The sequence below is a fragment of the Alexandromys fortis genome, unplaced genomic scaffold (genome assembly GCF_014885135.2).
Source record: "Alexandromys fortis isolate MF-2015 unplaced genomic scaffold, M_Fortis_MF-2015_v1.1 scaffold_17, whole genome shotgun sequence".
Taxonomy (NCBI): Eukaryota; Metazoa; Chordata; class Mammalia; order Rodentia; family Cricetidae; genus Alexandromys; species Alexandromys fortis.
In genome coordinates, this window is record NW_026067896.1 from 4,208,458 (window position 1) to 4,230,966 (window position 22,509).

At 45.3% G+C, this 22,509-nt stretch overlaps 1 protein-coding gene across 1 annotated transcript in view; it reads left to right on the forward strand.

Annotated features, from left to right (window-relative positions):
* The window catches only part of Atp6v1c1 (ATPase H+ transporting V1 subunit C1), a 28,147-nt gene that overhangs the window by 1,987 nt on the left and 3,651 nt on the right, over window positions 1–22,509 (forward strand). The window contains exons 2-10 of the mRNA XM_050161890.1: window positions 11,909–12,072; window positions 13,518–13,585; window positions 14,094–14,179; window positions 15,436–15,530; window positions 16,097–16,188; window positions 17,829–17,927; window positions 19,866–19,934; window positions 21,151–21,243; window positions 21,349–21,442. Of these exons, the coding sequence (XP_050017847.1) occupies window positions 11,941–12,072; window positions 13,518–13,585; window positions 14,094–14,179; window positions 15,436–15,530; window positions 16,097–16,188; window positions 17,829–17,927; window positions 19,866–19,934; window positions 21,151–21,243; window positions 21,349–21,442 (828 nt within the window). The 5' untranslated portion in view covers window positions 11,909–11,940. The remainder of the gene's footprint in view (window positions 1–11,908; window positions 12,073–13,517; window positions 13,586–14,093; window positions 14,180–15,435; window positions 15,531–16,096; window positions 16,189–17,828; window positions 17,928–19,865; window positions 19,935–21,150; window positions 21,244–21,348; window positions 21,443–22,509) is intronic.

Here is a 22,509-nt window from a genome sequence, read left to right on the forward strand (position 1 = left end):
GATTTTCGAGACAGGGTTTCTCTATGGTTTTGGAGCCTGTCCTGGAACTAGCTCTTGTAGACCAGGCTGGTCTCGAACTCACAGAGATCCACCTGCCTCTGCCTCCCAAGTGCTGGGATTAAAGGCGTGCGCCACCACCGCCCGGCTGAGGAGGAAACTTTTGCCAAAATGTGTTTAAATTTAAATTTATCTCTTTGTAATGCCATCTGTTGCCCTTTCCAGATTCATTGTGTAGATAGGAACCCATGTAGACTCTTGGGCTAGAAGCAGAGAAGTCAAGGGACTTGTGTAACATAACTTCCATGGTTTCTGACCTCAGATGCAATTCATGGTGATTACCTGTGCAGTAACCATAGCCACATAAGAAGGGTTAGGTTTGAAGGTGTGTGGCATCTCAGATTCAAAGCTTTTTGGTGAAACTTTAACTGGTTAGGGCTGCTTCAAGGGATTCTGCAGTTGGAGTTTGCACTTTAGAAACGGCTTCTGTGAGCTGGGCCTGGTACCTGGTACACACTTAAATTCCAGCACTGGGGAGGCGGAGGCCGGAGGGCCTGCCCAAGTTTGAGCAGCCTGGCATATATAGTGAGTTGCAGACTAGCCAGGGCTGCATAGCAAGACCCTGTCTGGGAAAGCCCAGGGTTGCTTTTCTGTGTACTGTATGGCTGGAGGAGATAAGAAGCCACAGGGTGAGCTGAAGTGCACCAGGTGTCGATCACAGCTCTTTGGCAACAAGCGAGTCTTCATTGTGCTGAAGTCTCAGAACTAAGGGATCCTTTTCCCTTTTGGTTCCTTTGCAGATACTAGATCTCAAGAAACAGTACTCTGCATCCTCAATGTTGAGAGCTGGGTGCTCACTCTAATTCCGAATTGAAAACAAGGCAGGAGATTTTTATTTATTTACTTACTTATTTTGAGACAGTGTCTCACTATGTAGCCCTGGCTGTCCTGGAACTAATTCTCTCTCTCTTTTTAAAAAAGACCTTTTTTATGAGTTAACCCAATTAACTGGTATATTAACTTTTTAAAAGAAATTATTTTTGTTCTGTGTGTATGAATGTTTTGTTTGCATGTATGTTATGTGTACCACATGTTTCCGGTTTCTGTGGAAGCCAGAAGAGGGCATTGGATCCCGTGCAGCTGGAGTTACTGGTGGTTGTGAGCTACCATGTAAGTGCTGGGAACTGAACCTGGGTCTTCTGCCATAGCAACAAGTGCTCTTCCCTGCTGAGCTGTCTGCAGCCTTCTAACTTCACCATTTAGCTTGTACTCACTCGGGGCTTCTGAGCTGCAATGCTAACGACAGTTTAGACATTTAGGCTGTCCTACGTCTAGACCATCCACCACGTCATGATTAGTGATCCTCACATCAAGACAGCTAGAAATAGTCCTGTGCATTTCTCACGGAGACAGATAAGCATGCAGTATCCCCACTGTCTTGGGCAAATACATGATGAAGATTCAGAAAATAAGAGTAATATTTATGTAAGCTCAGTTTGTTTTGATGGCTGTTAGTATTGACTGCAGAAACTACATTTTAATATTTCTAATTGTATGAAAACCTTGAGTTCTCTGTCAGTCTCTGTGCAGTTACCAGCTGTGCCTTTGGACAGATACCTTCATTAACTGTTCTCTGCTCTGAAGGAACATACATACTGAAGCGCTTTTCAGTACTCACACGGTTCAGTGTGTTGTCCTTGAAGCAATTCTGAGAGGGGAAGTCGGGTGGGGGTCGGGAATTGAGTCAGTCTTGTACTTAGCCCCGATTTTAAGCCTTTAACTTGAATTTCAGACCTTAGCGCAGAGTGCACCATGGTCTAGTCAGGATTATCAATGATCACCCAAGAGCAAAGGGAAGTGGCGTTCTGGGAGGAGTATGGATGGCTTCGGCTGTTCCTGTGGTCTACTTTGTGTGGCGGTCAAGCGACAACTGGGAGCAGTCACTCCCTCGCCCACCTGGAGGGTGCAGGATCCTGTGTATACCAGAACTGACTTGTGAACTCTGGGTGGCTCTCCTGTCTTTGCCTCTGTCTCCACGTCGGAGTGCTCACCACAGTTGCCCCTCAAGCCATTTTTTACTAAGGTTCTGGATAGAGCTTGGGTCACCAAGTGGTGCAGCTAGGGCTCTTAGGCACTGAGCCATTGCCTTGGCTCTGCCCTTTTGTTTTATGAGCTGGGGTTTCATACTCTAGCCCAGGCTGGCCTGGCGCTCCCTATAAAGTCCAGGCTGCTAGCCTCAAACTCCATCTTCCTGTCTCCTAGATGCTAAGATTCCAAACACAAGTCCCCCTAATGACTCTGAATAATAGATATACTGTGGATGTGGTCAGTGTGCCAGTTCACCTACAGTAGCTTTACCAGAAGTGACTAGGTGCTTTCCAACGTTGTTTGGCAGGACTGACTTTTATTCTTTTTGAACAGTCAGCGATGACCTTGAACTTCAGATCTGGCCTCCTTAGTGCTAGGAATACAGGTTTGTGCAACCACACACAGTTTATGTGGTGTTGGGGATAGAACGCTGGGCTTCAGCCTTGCTAGGCAAGCACCATGCCAACTGAGCTACCTTCCCCAGCTCCAAAGAATGAGTTTTGAGTAGACTACAAGAGGACAGTAGACTGGGGTAGTAACTAGGGCGCCATTTGCTGGGCTGGTTCTAACCTGCCTCAGATCTTCCTGTTTGATAGTCATTTGCATAAAAGCAAGGCTTTCTTTTCTCAAATCTATTTCTTGACAGCTGGGATGACGAGATACTAGTTTATAAGCTAAAGTGATTGAAGATTGTTTTCTTTCATATTTAAATGCACTGAAGACATTTAGGTAGTTCCCCAAAAACAAAAACAGGGTTTCTCTGTGTTGCTCTGGCTGTCCTGGAACTCATTTTGTTTGGAGCCTGTTCTGGAACTAGCTCTTTTAGACCAGGCTGGCCTCGGACTCACAGAGATCTGCCTGCCTCTGCATCCCAAGTGCTGGAATTAAAGGTGTGCGCCACTGCCACCCAGCAGGTTTATGTAGTTAATATTTTTTCACTTGAAGATAAACTTGAAGAAGTTATAATGTATTTATTGATGATACATGGTCTTAACAATTCTAAGATCTCAAGAATGCTGGAAATATTGAAAGGTGAGCTAGAAATGTTTAAACAGGCTAGGAATAAGTCCCTCCCACAACCACAAGTAAAAGGCCTCTGATTTGAAGGTAAAATATTTTGTAATCAAAGAGGAAACATATTTTCAAGTACCAAAAAGGAAGTTATTTTGCACCTAGACCATCTTCCAGCCTTTTTCCTGTGGAATTTAAACCACTGTAGAGATGAGTGTATTTAAAAGGAATGGTGTCCGGCTAACCCGCCTGCCTGTCTCTTGTCCGTTCTTCTGAGACAAGGTCTTACTGGCTGACCTGGAACTCGGTTGTCACATAGCCTAGCCTCAAACTTGCCTCAGTTTTCCAAGTGCTGGGGTTATGGGTATGAGCCATGCAGCTGGGCTAATAATAGGTGTGAGCAACCGCAGCTGGGTTCAAGCACTAACATGAGTGCAGGCTTGGGGTGCTTACTGGGACACGTTCCTGTTCTCTGTGGGTTTGTCTTCCACTCTCCAGTCACAGCCACAATGCAAGCAGAGCTGTCCAGGCCCAGTACCCCCACCTTTTGTGGTCCTGTGCAAGTTGCTACATTGTTGTTTTTATTTCACATTTAAGTTAGTGTGGTATGAGGGTAATTCTAGCCTTCAGATCAGCCTAGGTAAGAGCCGTGGCAATTAAACAATCCCAGGCTTTGAACCCAGTTTTTCCCTTCCTACTGTGCTTTTTCCCTTGGGCTGCTCCTGTGTTGCACTGAGGTTGTTTTCCTGTCTTGGCCTCTGCATGAGCCTCTCTCTCATCCCTCTCTTTATCTGTGTGCCTTTGCCTACCTGATCTGTGGCCATCATCGGAAGTTACTTGATAACGGGACTGCAGTTAATTTGTTTTGCTTCCCAGAGGCAACCCCAGTTCTGGAACTTGAGATGAATAAGATCCTAAATTGAAAACAGCCACTAGTTAAGTAAGAGATGAGACATAAAATTTGTATCTGTATTAATGCAGTTATAATGTTTACCTGGGTTTAATGAACCTGGGTTGAGAGTGGTGCAGTGGAATGTATGCTGATTGATTTGGACTTAGTTGAGAAAATGTCTTAGATACTTTATTTATTTATTTTTATTTTACATGCATTGATGTTTTGCCTGTGTGTGTGTGTGTGTGTGCCTTTGTAAGACTGTTGGGTTCCCTGGAGCTGTAGTTACGGACAGTTGTGAGCTACCTTGTGGGTGCTGGGAATTGAACCCCGGTCCTTTGGAAGAGTAGTCAGTTCTCTTCACCGCTGAGCTTGCATGGTTTTTATAAACAGGGTAATTTGTGCTGAGTGGACCTGAGCAGAGAGGCAGCATGGGAAATAGCTAAGGGCAGGCTGAGGTTAAGGTGGAATTGGATCCAGCAAGGTTTGAGGACATGGCAGGAAAACCTCATCTAAGAACTGGTGGGCAGATTCAAATTTCGTTCCATGTGGGAGCCAGAACTTGGTGCACATGTGTAATGAGTTATTCAACCTTCTGTTATCCGAGAGGAAACAGCGTGGGCACAGAGCCGTCTGTCACTTGTCCATGTGACATTCAAAATGCTTTGTATTCTGTTGTTGGTAAGTTCACTCACTCATGACAGGAATTCACTGTGTTGCCCAGCCTGGCCTGAGTTCTAGATCCTCCTGCCTCAGCTTCTCAGTGCTGGGATTGTAGCTAAACTGTTCTCTGTCTCAAGCTCTCACTGGAATTAAAAGCATTTGCCACCATGTCTACGTAGCAAGTGTTCATTCTTGAGCAAAGCAGAAGTTTACCTAGATTTTATTTTGTTCTGTACTCTTAGCATTTGTTTTTGTTTGCTTAATAAGTGTGCTAGTTACCATCAAATGCATGCAAAAAATGGGTTGATGTATATGTCTGTATGTGTTCAGACATGTCCACACATGTGTCATTCTAAACTCAGTGTAGTTAGGATAACTTTAGTGAACAACTCTAGAGATGCTGTGTGGTTCTTTGGAAACACTCTGCAATTAGCCATTCTTTTTGTTTTGTTTTGTTTTGTTTTTGTTTTTCAAGACAAGGTTTCTCTGTGTGGTCCTGACTGTCCTGGAACACACACTGTAGACAAGGTTAGCCTTGAACTAGGAAATCTGCCTGTCTCTGACCCCCAAGTGCTGGAGTCAAAGGTGTGCTCCACTATGCCCAGCTATCTTCTGTTGCATAGTATTGCCCCCTCTTACAATGCTAAACTCACTGTGTTATCATGGGAACACCTTCCTCCCCTGCCCCCAATATAGAGTCACTATGTGGCTCTGTCTTGGAACTCACTAGGTAGACCAAGCTGGCCTTGAATTCACTGATCCACCTGCCTCTGCCACCTGGGTTTAAGTGCTGGGTTTAAGGCATGCTCCACCACACCTGGCTGGGAACACCTTATTTTGATACAGTGATTCTGAAACCTGTTTATAATATGATTTTCCTGCAGGATGTTTTTTAAAATAATTTTTAAATTATTTAATTTAGTTTATTGTTACAGTGTTTGTGATGCATATGTGAGTTTGGATGCATGCATGCTGTGGTACGTGTGAAGGCAGAAGACAACTTGCCAGAGTCAGTTCTCTCCTTCCACAGAAAGGTAGCTTCAGTCATCTCCCTGGCCTCCTCTCATTTTGCATGCAGTGATAAGCTGAGCTGGGATCAGCCCCCTTCTTTATGTTGTCCGTGCAGTGCTGGCTCTGGCCCTTCGGTGGCGCTGCATGGAGCGGGCATGGAGCGGGCATTAGGGTTTTCTCTGGCCATAGTTCACAGTGAGATGAAATTGCTGTTGGCTAGCATTGATCCTGGTGCTTCACACATGGTTATAATAGCCTAAAGTAGTCTTGTCTTTCTCTCTGGTTTTATCCTCCCCACTCTCTCCCTTTCTTTAACTGTGTGCCGCAGGGCATTTGTGGAGCCTGTTTTCTCTGTTCCATCCTCACGTGGTTCTGGGAATCAAAGTGACGTAGTCAGGCCTGGTGGCAAGAGCCTTTCCCATTGGGCCATTTGCCAGACTCTGGTGTTCTGTGTTGTGATGCTGTTTGCTGGTCTCTGAACTTTTCAGCTCTTGGGATAGGGGCGTGGTTTTGTGCTTACAAAGTAGGGACACCTGGTAGGCTGGGAAAGTAGCCTGGAGCTGGAGTGCATGTCTGACAAGTGAGGTCCTAGGTGTGATCTCCAGCAACACAAAATACAAAAGATAAAACTGAGCCAGACGGGTACCCACACCTTATTCCCCCACTGCTTGGAAAGCTGAGGCAGGAGGGTGGGTGAGCCCAGGCATTTAAGACTGGTCTGGGTAGTATAATGAGAATTTGTCCCAGATACGTAAATAAATAAGCCTGGACACATAACACCTATTTGAACATCCCTTTGTTAAATAGTAATGTGTGTTTAGATACAGTGTATCTAAAGTATGACCGTTTTAGACATTAGAGTTTTGAAAGCAATTTTACTACTTAGCTGTCTGATTAGGTTTCTGTTGAGTGTGATAAAACACTGACCAAAACCAGCTTGGAAGGAAAGGGTCTATTTCACCTCCTCGATTATATAGTCTTCAGAGGGAAGACAGGGCAGGAACCTGGAGGCAGGGGCTAAAGGTAAAGGCATAGAGGGATGCTGTTTGCAAGCGTGGTCCTCACGACTGGCTCGCATCAGCCCTGGCACTCCACCGTGGACTCTGTCTTCCACATCAAGAATCAGGAAAATGCTCCTTCAGTTTGCCTACAGCCTGGAGGCATTTTCTATATGAGGTCTTCCCAAATGACCTTAGCTTGTGTCATGTTTACAAAAAGTTGCTCAGTACAGTACCCCACACTGGCCTTGAACTTTTAATTACAAGTATGTGCCAGCACACCTGGCTTTATATATCTAAATCAGTAGTAACCAGATGTTATAGCTTCATTAACTCTTTTTTTTTTTTCTTCGAGACAGGGTTTCTCTGTAGCTTTGGTGCCTGTCCCAGAACTAGCTCTTGTAGACCAGGCTGGCCCAGTGCTGGGATTAAAGGCATGCGCCACCACCGCCCGGCTACTTCATTAACTCTTTTAAGTGAATTTGTATTTTGTCAGTCAAGACAGCTTATCAATAGTGTATGAATTTTATTTGTAATAAAATGAACATTTCTCTCATTATTACTCAAGTAATTCATGTCCATTGTTGTCCTTCTTCACAGATACAGAATTGCTCCTTCCTTTCTGCCTATACTTGTGAAAATTTTGCTGTTCATTGTCATTCATCCTGTTTTGTGTTTTTTATTTTAAATAAAACACAAGACTGAGAAAGGGGGGGATGCTGAAGGATGTGACTGACTCTCCACAGAAATAAATATCATTTAGATAACAGTATCAAAGGTCATGACTAGCATGTCCACCAAACTAGCTTCTGACTAAAATGGGCTCACTTTCCCAACACAAACAGCTACAGATCTGGTCAGGCCAGATGGAGACACTGCTTGTAGACTGCGGGTGACAGCGAGCTCTGCGGCCCCTCCCGGCTTTCTCCCTTGCAGGGGCATTGCACTGGAGTCGGGAAGGAAACTCGAGCAGAGCAGAGCAGAGCAGTTGATCCTCAGACTGATTTTACATGGGAAGGCCTATCTAGCTAGTTAAGTGAAGTTGACAGAGAAATACCAGGAACCTGGAATGAGTAGATAGCTATAAACTGAAAAATTGCCAACACAATTGCTTTCCCTTTCTTCCCTTCCATTCCGCACACACACACACAACTGAACATAGAAAGGGGGACTGTTTGCTGGGGAGAAAGAAGCCTGAGGAGACAGGGTGTTTTCTGTTGTGGACTCTATAGATTTTACCTGCTTACATTAGAGGGTAGTGAGGGTGGGTGGAGGGGTGGAATATGGGCAGGGTACAGCAATACAGTGAAGCCATTATTTAAAAAGCCAGCCAGCCATAGTGGCCTTTTAATCCCAACACTTGGGAGGCAGAAGCAGGCAGATCTTTGTGAGTTCAAGGCCAGTCTGGTCGACACAGAGAGTTCAGAACAACCAGAGCTACATAGAAAGACACTGTCTGAAAACAAACGAAAACCACATGGGTATAAATAAACCACAAATACCTGTGTGTTGTGGCTTGGGTTATATATTTTTGTGGTACTAGGGATGAGACCTACGGCCTCATGACCCAGTGCTAGGCAAGAGCTCTACCGCTGAACCAGCCCAGTAGGGGGATCTTACGTGGTGTGTGTGTGTGTGCGCGCGTGTGTCCAGTGTTGACGGGATAGTAGATACTCTCAGAGGGGCTAAGTGGGAAGTCTTTAGGGCATTGGTAGTGTGCCTCTGAGACTTGTGGGGCTCCTGTCCCTCCTCTTCTCTCCTGTGTGTTTCTGCCATGATGTGCTATCTGACCACCTGCCTGAGTGGAGTGCCGTCTAGACTAGACCTCTATAGTATCGAGCCAAGTCAACATTTTCTCTATAAATCAATTAGCTCAGGTTATAGTGGTACAGGGCTAATCGTGCATGCAAAGCTGATTGCGTTTCAAATCTTACCAGTGTACAAAACTCTAGAATTCAGTAGTAACTCAGTCTCAGTATTGTTTTATTGTGTGTGTGTGTATTTAATTTGTACCCAGGAACTGGGGTAATAACTCCATCAGTAAAATGTTTGTTGGGCAAACATGAGGGCCTAAATTCAATCTTAGGACTCATTAAAAAAAAAAAAAGAAAAGAAAGAAAACAATAGAAAAAGACCAGGTGTGCCTGTTGGTGCTTGTAATCCCAGTGCTAGCGAAGCTGAGACAGGTGGGTCTGTGGGGCTCACTGGCCAGCCAGCCAAGCCTGCTAGGTAAGCTGAAGGCCAGTGAGGGACCCTGTCTCAGAAAGAGTGATGGATGCTGGAGGAGCACACCTAAGACTGCCCTCTGGCCCCTACACATACACACACGTACATATATGTGAGCAAGTAATTTAAAAAGGAACTGTAAGAGAAGGTGAAAAGATACTGAATTTCATCACACCTTGTGGGAATGCAGGACACACCTGCGGCCACTGACTGAAGACGGAGCAGGCGGGACCGCTGGAGCTTGAGCACTTTAATAATGGAGAACAGAAGATGTTCTCTTGCTGGAAAACAGTTTGGCAGCTGCTATGAGGTCAAAGAAACCACAGTGATCTGCTTAGAAAGTGCACTTTTGGCTGGCAGTGGTGGCTCATGACTCTAAACCCAGAACTCGGGGACCAGAGGCAGCCGGATCTCTGAGTTGAAGACCAGTCTGGTCTATAGTGCGAGTTTCCGGACAGCCAGGGATACAGAGAAACTCTGTATTAACACCCCCTCCCCCAAAGTTTATTTCTACAATGTTCTCCCAAGATAAATGGAAACATGATTTCACAGAATTATTTGTTCATAAAATGCCTTGAGTTGCAGCGTCCACCTGCAGGTAAGCAGGGCTGTGGAGGTGCACAGTGGCGTTCCGAGCAGTGCAGGAGCGTTTGCAGCTGCAGAAGCCGGGCCCTCAGCACATCTGCGCCCACCAGCACATTAGCAGTGGCGTTCTGTGCCCTGGCTGACTGTGGAGTAGGACTAATGGGAGGACGAGGTTTGAGGAGACGGTCTCAGGTGGTTCTGGGTGCTGAGGTTGTAAGCACGTGCCACCACGTGTGCCTGACTTTGTTTTTGAGTTCTGGGACAGGGTCTTGCTGTGTAACTCACTCAGCCTTGAACTCCTGGTAATCCTGTTTCAGCCTCTCAAGTGAATCACCCCTCCTGAATTAAAAATACAGTTTTCTTTGTTTTGTTTTGAGACAGGATCTTAATGTAGTCCTGACTAGCCTGAAATTCAAAGAGCTCTCCCTGCCTCTGCCTTCCTTGTTTGGGGCTAAAAGCAGGAGTCACTACAAATGTTTATTTTGGTTTGGCAATGGTTTAACAGGTCCATATATGACTCCAGATTTGATTGAAGCCTTAAGATGGGTGTATTTAATTGTGTATAGATTAGATCAAGGGTAGGAAAAGGGAAAGTAGATAAGCAACTATAATTCAATTTATCTGTTAAATTATGTAATCCTCAAGGTTATTCATTCAACAATATTGAAGAAATACAGGCCAGGAAGGTGTGAAGTGGGTGAGAGTCTTAACTGCACGAGCCCAGGCCCAGCCAGGGCAGCCTGTGGTCACTGCTCCTGTGGTGAGGGAGAGAGGTGGAGGTCACTCCAGAGACACCAGAGACACTGCCTCAGCCAATAAACAACCCCACAGTCAGTTCTCCCACCTGCACACACGTGCAGTGCACACATGGGTGCACACATGCACATGCTAGGGTTCCTCTCCAGCCCAGCACAGGAAAGAGCCCTTTAGAGGATGCAGCCTTCTGAGTCCAGGCTAGACCCGGATCCCAGTTGTGTGCTGTGCCCTCAGGTACACGACTAAGCTGTGAGCTTCTCAGGGTTACCGTGAGAATGGAATGAGGCAGCTTGGAGACCTGTGTGTTTTAGTACCAAATGCAGAGGCCACTTTGCCATCTTTTCTCATCTCCCTAAAGGGCTATGGTCCAAAGCGAGACTTTCTGGTGTGCCCAGACGCTGCTCTGCTGGGTGGAGAAAGATTTGTGATATCATTTCCTTTTATCCTGGTAAAGGCTCAGTGGGGGAGAGAGGCGTGTGCTATTTATAGATGGAAAATAGGGTCTTCAGTGTTTCCGGGAGTCTTTGGGACATCGCGGGACAAACGGGATAGAGTGGGGAGATGGAAATGTACTGGCCCCCACTGGACAGAGCGGCAGAGCTCATCCAAACGCTCTTGACAGAGTTAGAGCAGTTGGTTTCCTTACCTGCTGTCTGGGGAGAAAGCAAGTAGAAAAATACACCCACAAGTACCCTTCACCAGATTTTCTGGTGTAAACATGCAGTAAATCATCAAATTTCCCCTAACTGAGGCCCCCAAGGAAATTGGTATTATTAAAAGTGGCTCAGATTAGGCTCACAATAGACCTGTAGTCCTATCTACTTGGAAGGCCTAGGCAGGAGAAACCCAAGAGACTCCAAGCCTAACATAGGCAATTTAGTGAAACCCTGTTTCTGGAGGACTGGGAAAGGACTTGGTGTTTATCTGAGGTGCCTGAGGCCCCGGGTTTAATCTCAATATTGTTAAACAAACAAAACAACCAGAGGCTTAAAGATACCAGTAGATTCTCTGATGGACCAGTGTAGTATAGTCAGGATAGTCTCCTGATTGCTATCTGGGGTAAAATAGTTTGGTGACTGTAGAGTATTAGGTGGAAGAGCCAGATAGGAAAATAGCCAAGGTCAGTGGCCAAGACAGCAGTGGGGGCTTTTGCGTCTCAGTGCAGCAAGCCTGCCCACGCAGCCAGAAAGTCCTGTTTTCTTGTGTGTGTGGTTTTTGAGACAGGGTTTCTCTGTGTAGCCCTGACTGTCCTGGAACTCTGCAGACCAGGCTGACCTCAAACTCAAGAGCTCCTCTGCCTCATTTCCTGAGCACTGGGATTAAAGGCGTGTGCCACCTCCACACAGCCAAGTCCTGTGTTCCTCATGGCAGTGAAAGGAAAAAGGTTCAGGCTTGGTGGCATGTTCCTGGAATTGCAGCCTTGGGAAGCCAGAGTGGGAAGAGTGCTGGAACCCAAGTTTGAGGCAAGCTTGGGCAAAACATTGAGATCCTAGATCAAAACAGGTGAAGGAAAGAGGGGCCAAGGTCCCAATATCACCTTCAAATGCGTTTCCCACCTTCCCTTCCCTTTTGTAGTCCCCAGTAGCACTTCTGGCTGGGGCCTCTGGGGCCATGTTAGATCCTGACTGATGTAAGATTGTACTTTAGACTGCAGTGTTACTGTTCTGCTTTAATATTACAGCTTCTCCGTTGATTTCCAAAGAGATAACCAACATGACTGAGTTCTGGCTCATATCTGCTCCTGGGGAGAAAACCTGTCAGCAAACATGGGAGAAACTCCACGCAGCAACTACGAAGAACAATAACCTGGCGGTTTCTTCCAAGTTCAACATTCCTGACTTGAAGGTGCGGCTGTACTGCGCAGAAAACTGCAGTTGGGGAGCCCGGGGAGGGCACGCTTTGTTCTGTCAGAAGTGAATTTCTAGGTTCCTTGAGAAGTAGAGTCATTCCTCCCTGGCTGTTGACATGATTTAGAGCGCCTCCTGGTCTCTGGATGTCACAAAGAAGTCACTGAAGTCATGTCTCATTCCCGTGTTTCTCTGAGTTATAGGAAGCCTTGGTACTACATCACATGGGATTTTCAGGAGAGAAGAGTCTTAGTATTTATTTTTAAATATCGCAGGAATATTTCCGTTATTGTTTATAGTCTGTTACCACAGTGCCTAGTTAGACATTTTTTACTCAATTGAATTTTTTTTTTTTTATTGTTTTTTGAGACAGGGTTTCCTCTCTATCTTTTGGAGCCTGCCCTGGAACTAGCTCTTTCAGACCAGGCTGGCCTCAAACTCAGAGTGATTCTCCTGCTTCTGCCTCCTGAGTACTGGGATTAAAGGCGTGCGCCACCCCCCCCCCCCACCCAACCCGGGTGAATATTTTTAACATTTATTGAAGACCCATGGTCTAGCAGTTATGAGGCAGGCTCCAGAATGTTACCTGAACTTTTGCGAAAGCAGCACTTTACTTCTTTTTGTTTTTTTGAGGTAGGGTTTCTCTGTGTAGCCTTAGCTGTGCGGAAACTCGCTTTGTAGATCTGACTGACCTCGAACTCACCGAGATTCACCTACCTCTGCCTCCTAAGTGCTGGTATTAAAGGCGTGCACCACCAGCCAGGCTAACAGCATTTTACTTCTAAAGCATGATCTTTGGCACACAGTTCTGCATACAGAGTCAACAGCAGGCCCTGATGGATAGCTCCAGACCCGTCCTGGGGCCCTGTTGTACAGCAGAACTTCACATTGCCATTGTCCCAGGCCTGTTTAAAGCAAGCGTAGGCCTGCTTATGAAGTGCCAAGTTTTCATGAGTGGTGCTTTCTCCTTAGAGAATTACCTCATACATAAATATGCACTTAAATGTCCGACAACCTTTTCTTTTTCTTTTTTCTTTTTTGCTGTATTTTATGAAATAAAACTGGAGAATGTAAGGTTTGTGGCCCTTTCAGATAAAGATGTATCATCTAGTTTTTGTTTGTTTTTAAAGGTAAAGGGCTGTGGAACTGGGAGGACTAGGGCAAGCCTGACCCCAGCACTCAGTCAGCTGAGGCAGGGAGAGCAGGAACTCAAGGCCAGCCTTGGCCACAGGAACTAGAAGGGATCCTGCCTCAAAGCAAAATAAAAACAGCCCCTCCCCTCTTAAGGGGTGGGAGTCAGAAGTGGTGCTGTGAGCCTATAGTCCCAGCCCTGGGGAGACTGGGGACGGAAGCCTGAGGTTCACCTTGGTTACATAGTAAGACCTTCAGTTAAAAAGATTGACCGCGATGGAAGCTGAGGACTAAGTTGAATTTCCCTTCTAGGTTGGCACGTTGGATGTCTTGGTTGGCTTGTCGGATGAACTGGCTAAACTGGATGCATTTGTAGAAGGGTAATGTATCTGCATGTGTGGGAGTGGACGAAGTGAGATTCTGTTGTCAGCGCCCGGGTCTCTGGAGAGTCTTCCAGAGTTCTCTGTGCTAGGTGGATGATTTGGGGAAATGACTGGATTCTTTTTTTATATGTCAATGTTTTGTGTATATTTGTGTGTGTGCACGTGTGTATCTGTGTGTACCTGGGGTGTGAGAGCATGTTCATGGAGGCACACGTGTGCAGGTGCCCATGGCAGTCAGGGCTTGCAGACTCGGGTAAGCCACTGACCAGCAAGCCCTAAGATCCTCCTGTCTGCTCTCCCTATACTGGGACTGCAAGCGTGTACCACCATGCTCAGCTCATTTCTTCTTATTAGCAGACGATATTCCTATATTCATTGTTATCAAATACTCTATTATATGTCATGTTTTATATAAGGTAGGATTCATTATATAATATGTCCTACTGTGACAGTTATTTTATAGCTTTTTTTTTCTAAAAATGATTTTTTTTTTCAAACTTCCCAGAGTGGTCAAGAAAGTGGCTCAGTACATGGCTGACGTGTTGGAGGACAGTAAAGATAAAGTTCAGGAGAACTTGCTGGCCAGTGGAGGTGAGCTGATCTTTTATGACCTACAGTTGTTAGTGTATATATAATGTGAGTGGCTTAGAAACATAAGCAGAGAGGATTAGAAGCCCATAGGTGAGGATGCTCCTTTACCAGAAGGCTGTGAGGCTGCTGCTGCTGCTGTTACCAGTCACATCTGTCCCCTGGGAGTAATCTCATGTCACTCTTAGGTGACACAGAATGTAGGCTAAGGTGCAGGCTTTGCTCTCCTGTCGGAAACGACTTAAAGCTGAGCATCTCAGCATCATTGCAGTTAGATGCTCCTGTTTTCTACTTAGAATGATTGATTCATTACAGGGTAATGCCTCTTTCCCTCAAAATGCTGCTTTTCTTAGTGCCCATAAAATAGACTGATGTATGTGTCTGTAGCTCTAAGTTAATAATGTATACTGAGCCTGTTCTGTAATGATGGCTTTATAAAGAATGTTTTGATCTCATTATTGTTGATTTTATTTATTTAATTAATTTTGAGACAGGGTCTCACTGTGTAGCCCTGGCTGGTCTAGAATTTGTTAAGTAGACTAGGTCAGACTTGAACTCACAGAGGTTCTCCTGCCTCTACCTAGGATTAAAGGTGTGTACCACCACAACCAATAATACTACTTTAAAAAAAAAATCTAGTGTTCTGGGGCTGGACAGATGGCTCAGAGGTTAAGAGCACATACTGCTCTTCCAGAGGACCTGAGTTCAGTTCTTTGCACACACAGTGGATGACTCACAACAACCTGTAACTTCAGGAATCTTGTCTGGCCTCTGCAGGCATGTCCACTCATCTATACATACCTGCCCCCCCACCTCAGATACGTGAGTGACTAAAACGTAAAATAAGTCTTAATTTCATTGTTCTTCTAGTCTCATTCACACTTATCTTTGCCTTGGCGCTGGAGAGATGGTTCAGGTAAAGAGCGCTGGCTGCTCTTCCAGAGGTCCTGAGTTCAATTCACAGCAACCTCTTGGTGGCTCACAACCATCTGTAATGAGATCTGGCGCCCTCTTCTGGTATGTGGGCACACATGCAGGCAGAAAACTGCTAGCATAATAAATAAATAAATAAATAAATCTTTTTAAAAGACCAGCAACAAAACAGACAGATTGTATGGCTCGCGCCTTTAGTCCCAGCACTCAGGAATCAGAGGCAGATGAATCTCTTAAGTTTGAGGCCAGCCTGGTCTATAGAGTAAGTTCCAGGACAAAAAATACTACAACTTCTCTTCAGTAATTAATTTATTACCTTATTTCAGTTGACTTGGTTACTTATATAACAAGGTTCCAGTGGGATATGGCCAAATACCCAATCAAGCAATCTCTGAAAAACATTTCTGAAATAATTGCCAAGGTAAGACAAAAATTGAGGCAGGTGGGACACACTGATTTATAGAAAATTTGTTTAAATTATATATTGTGTGTATGTGGTGTGTATGTGAAGTGTGTGTGTGTGTGTGTATGTGTATCTTATAGCTATGAAATGCTTTTTAGGATTTTCCTCTGTTTTTTGAGACAAGGTCTCTCTATGTAGTCCTGGCTATCCTAGAACTCATTGTATAAACCAGGCTGGCCTCCAGCTCACAGAGATCCTCCTGCCTCTGCCTCTTGAGAGCTGGGATTAAAGGCTGCGCAACCACATCTGGCCTTGAGGCCTTTTAATTAGTGATCTCCAGACCTTGTGGGCCAGGTCTTGTACTTGGTTGGAGAATTGATGTGACAGAAGCAGTTGAGTACACGGACTAATACACTGTAAAAGATCCCTATGAAATTTTGTTAAAAACAAAGTTTCTTATTTTTTTAAATGTGCTTTTAAAGTTGTACTTTGACTGTAATCACATACTCTTAGTCAGAAGCTGTTTAAGTTGTACTGGTAGAGGCAAACCTTGGAAACGCTTGCCTGTTTTTCTTCTTTTGAAGGGAGTAACTCAGATTGATAATGACCTGAAGTCTCGAGCGTCCGCATATAATAATCTGAAGGGGAATCTTCAGAATTTGGAGCGAAAGAATGCGTAAGCTCTCAAGTGTTGTGGATGCTAAGTGTGGGAGTGTGGGGCCAGTTTGTGCTGTTTTGTAATCAGTGATTCGTGAGGAGCTGGACGGATTGCTCAGCAGTCAGTGCTGGCTGCTCTTGCAGAGGACCTAAGGTAGTCCCAGTACTCGCCTGTAACCGCACTTCTGACACCCTCGCCTATCTGCAGGCTCCTCTGCACAAGGCGTGCACAAAAATACTTCTTAATAGTTTGTTAAATTTTCATGGGAAAGTTAAGTAATTTTACAGAATTTGAACAATTCAGAACAGATGTGAAGCTGATTCATTAAACTTAAATGGATAAACTCATAAATTTAAAAATTCATAAACTCGTAAATTAAACTCATATTTACTTGTCACCTGGATGCTGGCTTATTTCCTTATCCATCTGATGATATTTCACTGAAAATTTTGTAAGGTTAATTATTTTAAATCAAATCATTACATAGCAATTACATACCATTTAAAAAAATTCACATAATAACCTGTTTATGCTGTAATGATTATTTTCTACTTTCTCTGTTTTCCAGGTTTAGGATTTTGAAGCATTTGCTTGTAACCATATTTGGTTGTTGTAATGTCACTGCAAGTGTAGTTCAGGCTGTTTTCTTGTTGGTTTCTGGCGGGGCGGGGGGGGGGNCTACTTTCTCTGTTTTCCAGGTTTAGGATTTTGAAGCATTTGCTTGTAACCATATTTGGTTGTTGTAATGTCACTGCAAGTGTAGTTCAGGCTGTTTTCTTGTTGGTTTCTGGCGGGGGGGGGGGGGGGGGCCCATACGAGTCAAGTGTTTTGTTTTATTTTAAATGTGTGAGAGTGTGGTGTTTGAGTGGGTGGTGTGCATGCTTTTGTGTGTACCTGTGATGCACAGAGGAGGTCATCGGGTCCCCTCTGTCACTCTTTGCAAGCCTCAGGGACCATCCTGTCTCCATGCCCCATAGTTCTTGGGTATGTGCATGACTGTGCACAGCTTGTTACATGGATGCTGGTGTCTGGATTCAAGTCCACATGTTGTATAGCAAGTACTCTTAACCACCAAGTATAGTTAAGTACATAGCTATAGATAGCCCAGGGAAAAGCTGCCTGGAGGTGGGCTCTGGCACAGACGAGACAGGGCATTCTCGTTCCTAGAAGCCCAAATGAGGGCTGATTGGAAAGCTGATTATTGTGCTAGTCCAGAACTGTCTGGTAGCGATATGAGGGAAAGGGAGAGAACACAGGTGTGCTTAGGTGATGTAATTTCGTAATTAGGATGAGGCGCCTGAGCTCTCCCAGCCGAGGCTGTAATTAGAGACGCAGGGCTGCAGGGATTAAACACGCAGAGTTAGACGGAGAGGCCAGTTTTGGCAGACATTGACGCCTCTCTGGCTACTGTGTGTGACTGTTGTGCCTGCGTGTGTGTACGTGCACCAGGTGTACGCCTGCTGTCCTTGGAGGTCAGGAGACGGTGTCAGGTCCCTTGCAACTGAGCCGCTGTGTGGGTGCTGGGAATTGGACCTGGGTCCTCTGAAGGCACAAGTACTCTTAAGCACTGAGCGTTTATGATGTTGTTTAGCTTCTTTCTTTTCTTGTGTCATGGAAGCGCACACTTACCCACCAATGAATCTCCTCTCATTCTTTAGGGGAAGTTTGCTGACTCGGAGCCTGGCAGAAATCGTGAAGAAAGATGACTTTGTTCTTGACTCAGAGTACCTGGTCACGCTACTGGTGGTAGTACCCAAGTATGTCTGTTACCAGAGTCTCTAAAACTCAAGTACAACATGAATCCAACTCTGTGGAAACGTTTGTTCATGTGGCACATGCAGTAAAATTCGGTTCACAGTGTGGAGGCTCAGTTATAAATCAGTAGGCTTGGCTAACTAATAAACTAAGTAATGTTATTATTAAAAGTTTAAACATACATGTTTCAAAATCAGGCCATTGAATTGTTATTCTGAAAAATATTTATGATTAGTTGAGGTGAACTTGGACCCCGTAAGAATGAAGAATGTGAGCCAGGCGGTGGTGTTGTACACCCTTAATCCACACTCGGGAGGCAGAGGCAGGCAGATCTCTGTGAGTTCAAGACCAGCCTGGTCTACAGAGTGAGTCTCAGGACAGCCAGAGCTACACAGAGGAACCTTGTCTTGAAAAACCAAAAAGAATTCTATGAAGGGCTGCATAGTGTCTGTGGCCGGGCGGCTGTCGTAGCTGCTCAGCTCTCCCGTGTCACTTGGTTAGAGAGCTGAAGCGGCCACAGAGGTATGCAAAGAAATACAGTTTTGTTTACTGACCTTTATATTTAATAACCCTTTGGAAGCTCCTTTTGATGAGGCCTTCTATATGACTATTTGAGCATGTGTAGTTTTGGAGAGGCCTGGTAAGAGCAGAACTGAGTTGTATGGCTCATATGGTAGTGGGACGTGTCTTTATTTCCAGTACCCGGCAGACAGAGGCAGACATATCTCTGTAAGCCGAGGCCAACATGGTCTACCTAGCAGACATCCGGCCGGCAGATACATAAAAGACCCTGTCTCAGAGCAGCAGCAGCAGCAGCAGAAGCCTGTGTGAGAGAGAGACACTCTTCACTCTTACTGGCCAAGGACTTGTTGACATCTCTGGGGGAATGTGAGCTGCCACGGCAGACTTTGTGGCGGGAAGGAAGAGAGACCACTGGTTCCTGGAGAAGGTGGAGAGGAATAGTAGGGGACTAGGTTTTCTGAGTTGGTGCACGCCTCCTCTATTTGAGTACACAGGTTTTTGGACTTTTCTACATCTGTGGAGACGAGCGAGGCTCTGAAGGGTTGTCCTTGAACTGGCACTTTGGTCTGGCTGGCCTGGAGCTTCACATCCGGGCACTGGGGTCATGGGCATGCCCGCTGTGCCCAGTGTGGAAAGCTTTGTTTCTTGTTTTCCTTACACAGCTCTTACATAGAACATTGAGAACATTAGAGCATACTGTTTATTCAAATTTTATCTTTATTTATTCTACTTATCTTTGCTTTTATAGCTTACAGGAAAATAACTTTTGCCCATATTTTTTTATTTGGCTTTCTTTAAAATTTATGATTAGAAAATGTCAGCTTTTGTACCTTAAAGTGGAACCCAGAGCCCTGCAGGTCACTCTACATAATGCATCCCCGTGCCTCCAATACTGCACTGTAAGTCACACATAGCTGTCCCTCAAGCCCCCGAAGCCAGCGGCCTTTCCAGAAAACTGTTGCACAGCATTTGGAGGCAGCATCATTTACTGCCACTGGCTTCCTCGCTGCTTGCTTCCTGGGGTGCACCCTGTTTTCTGTAAACAGAGTTTTATTCAATCCGTTACAATGAGCACCAAATGGTAGTGATTTCCCAAGGCCTCTTCTGTTTTTAGAATGAGGTCTGTTTTCCAACCATGTAGTTTAAGAATAACATAGAATCTAGACTGTGCTTTTCCACCTTAACAAACCAGTCTCTCGGCTGCGCCTCTGTTGCAACAGTTACTAGCTCCCAGGGAGTCAGGCGATGAGTACTTCCTGCTTCACTCCATGGGTTTGAGGCAAGTTCTCAGTTTTGCTACATATATATGGTGCATTATTGGCCACACTTCCTAACTGTCCCATGTTTTCTCTTCCTGGGCATGGCGGAAGTAGGACTTGTTTCCCCTCCCATCTTTACTGTGCCCATGTTTTCTGCAGGCTGAACCACAACGACTGGATTAAGCAGTATGAAACACTCGCGGAGATGGTAGTCCCGAGGTCGAGCAAGTAAGTGGCTGTCTGGCAGCAGTGCTTTTAAGTCTTCCTACAGCTCGTGGGAGTAGGAAATAGCGTCGTGGTCTGTGTTTTCTTTCAGTGAATCTGTAATTTTAGAACCATCATTTTTACTTCATAAATTGTCAACTCTAGTTATCATTTTGTATCTAGAAGGGACTTGGCACAGCCAGTTTGACCCCTCATTTCTGTAGATGGAGACGTTTGAGGAGAATGAGATGAAGTTGGTTGCCCAGTCTCACTTCTAGCTAACGGCAGGATGAGGACCAGAGCCAGCTCCATCTAGCTGCCTTCTGAAGCCTTGTCCACTGTGCACTCTGCCCACTGGGAGCGAGGTGCATTTGCCTACCACAGGAATTGCACCAGGCATCTCCTGGATGCTGTACTGATCTCCAGATTTCATTATCACTTTGAGAAGAGATACGAGACGAGATCTGTACATCTTTAAAAAGCAACGGAATATTTGCCTTTTTAGTTAAACACGTGGAGTTGTGAGTTAATGTGTATTGTCATTTGTCACCTAAAGCAGTGTTGTGAAGCAGTTCAGGTGCTAATTTCCTCACAGGTAGGAAGCCGTGTTTAAGTGATATAAGGCACATGACTTTCAGTGCCCAGGGGCAAGGCAGTGCCATTGTAGCTCATGACCCATGTCATCAGCCTGTGCCCACTATGGCTGCCACAGATGTTCTCGTAAAAGAAGGCGTGGAAGACAGGGAGGAAGTGAAGTTAGTAAGGTCAAGCCATGCAGTACTTTCTTTTCCAGTTCATTTGGGAGTTAGCTTAGTGAAATAGGAAATCATGGACCCTATTGAAGGTTCTTCTCAACTTGCTGTGTGACCTGGGTGAGTCTTTGAACACCTGAGCTGTGAGGTGATGGCGGCGGAGCAGCTGAGCCAGACCTGGTGGGCTTGCTGGATTGGACTGGAAAAAGGAAGAAATACCATGAGACAAGAACAGACAGTTTGAGCAGCCAGCCTGGTGCTAGAAACTGAACAGCGTGCTCTGTAGTGTGGCTTTTCTTAGTGAAGAGAGCGTTTGTTAGCTAGTAAGTGTAAGGGGGGGTGTGAAGGCGTCCTAACGAGAGCGCATCCCAGACAGGACCATCTTCCCTGTGGGAGGCAGTGCAGATGAAGAGGGAGGCGCTGCTTCGAGTTCTTCCCTGTTTCTGAATTTCACAATAGTGTGGAACTCACTGACTCTCCCCCTCTAGTGTGCTTTCAGAGGACCAAGACAGTTATCTATGTAACGTCACCTTGTTTAGAAAAGCAGTTGATGATTTCCGACACAAAGCCAGAGAAAACAAGTAAGTCTGACTGTGCTTCTCATGAATGTTTGCACATGATTTTAATCTGTTGGATTGGCTGTATGTGGTGTGGACAAACTTGGTTTTTTTTTCCTCCAAATTCAGGTTCATAGTTCGTGACTTCCAGTATAACGAGGAGGAGATGAAAGCAGATAAAGAAGAAATGAACAGGTTGTCTACGGACAAGAAGAAGCAGTTTGTATGTGGTCTTCCTTAGCATGACCAGTGCTCAGCAGACCAAACCTGCTCTTGCCTGTCTTTGACTTGGAAAAGGGGAAAAGTTATCTGGTCTTTCCTTTTAAGATAGTTGATTTTGGTTACTTTACTTCTTTTTTGAGACAGGCAGAACTCACTGTGTGGCCCAGGGCTGTCTTGAGCTCCGGGTGATTCTCCTGACTCAGCTTCAGGGTGTTGGGATTATAGGCAGCCCACTAACATCAGGTTCCGCCCGTCACCAGTTCCCACGGCACCGGGGTTACCAATGTGTGTGACCATGCCTGGCTTTTTTTTTTTTTTTTTTTTTAACCTGGGTTCAGGGATCTGACCCACAGCAAACGTCCTTTACCCAGAGCCATTGCGCTCCTGTTGAAGTCTTCATTGGAACTTTCAGAGCTTATTTTGCTTCTGAGTCTTGGGAAACTGGAAAAATGCATTCTAGAGATACTGAAAGCCTCAGAGTCTCAGAGAGAAGCATCATGAAAAGCAGTTTATAATTTGGTACTAGAAAAATGAAAGTATTGCATGAAGGTACCGCTCAGTAGAGTACTTAACTAACATACAAAGGCCCCGTGCCACATTGCCAGAAACTGGTTGTGGTGGCATATACCTGTAATCCCAGCATTGGAGGAAGAAGCGGGAGTATCGGGAAATTCTAGGTCATCCTTGGCTACATGAGAACTTGTCTCAGAAAAAAAAAAAGAAAGAAAAACCATATGTGTTGATGGACATGTGTATGAATTCCCAGAAGCTAGGGCTGTGTGTCGGAGATGCCTATGGGAAGCACACCCAGGTCCATTCCAGCTGTTCTTCACAGCAGGGGGCAGTCTGACCCTGCTCTGCCCGCCAGCCTGCTCTGCTTTGTGCAAGTAAATGTTTTCAGTGCCATTGCCCATAGCAGCTCAAAGAGCAAACGTTTTGATCAGAACTTTTCACTTTGTTGTATCCTCTTTGCCTGAATTAATTGCTTGGCACATCCAAATGATTCCATACGTTACCTAACTGAAGTGGTAACCAAGTCAGTACTGATGGACAGGAGACGTATTGTCT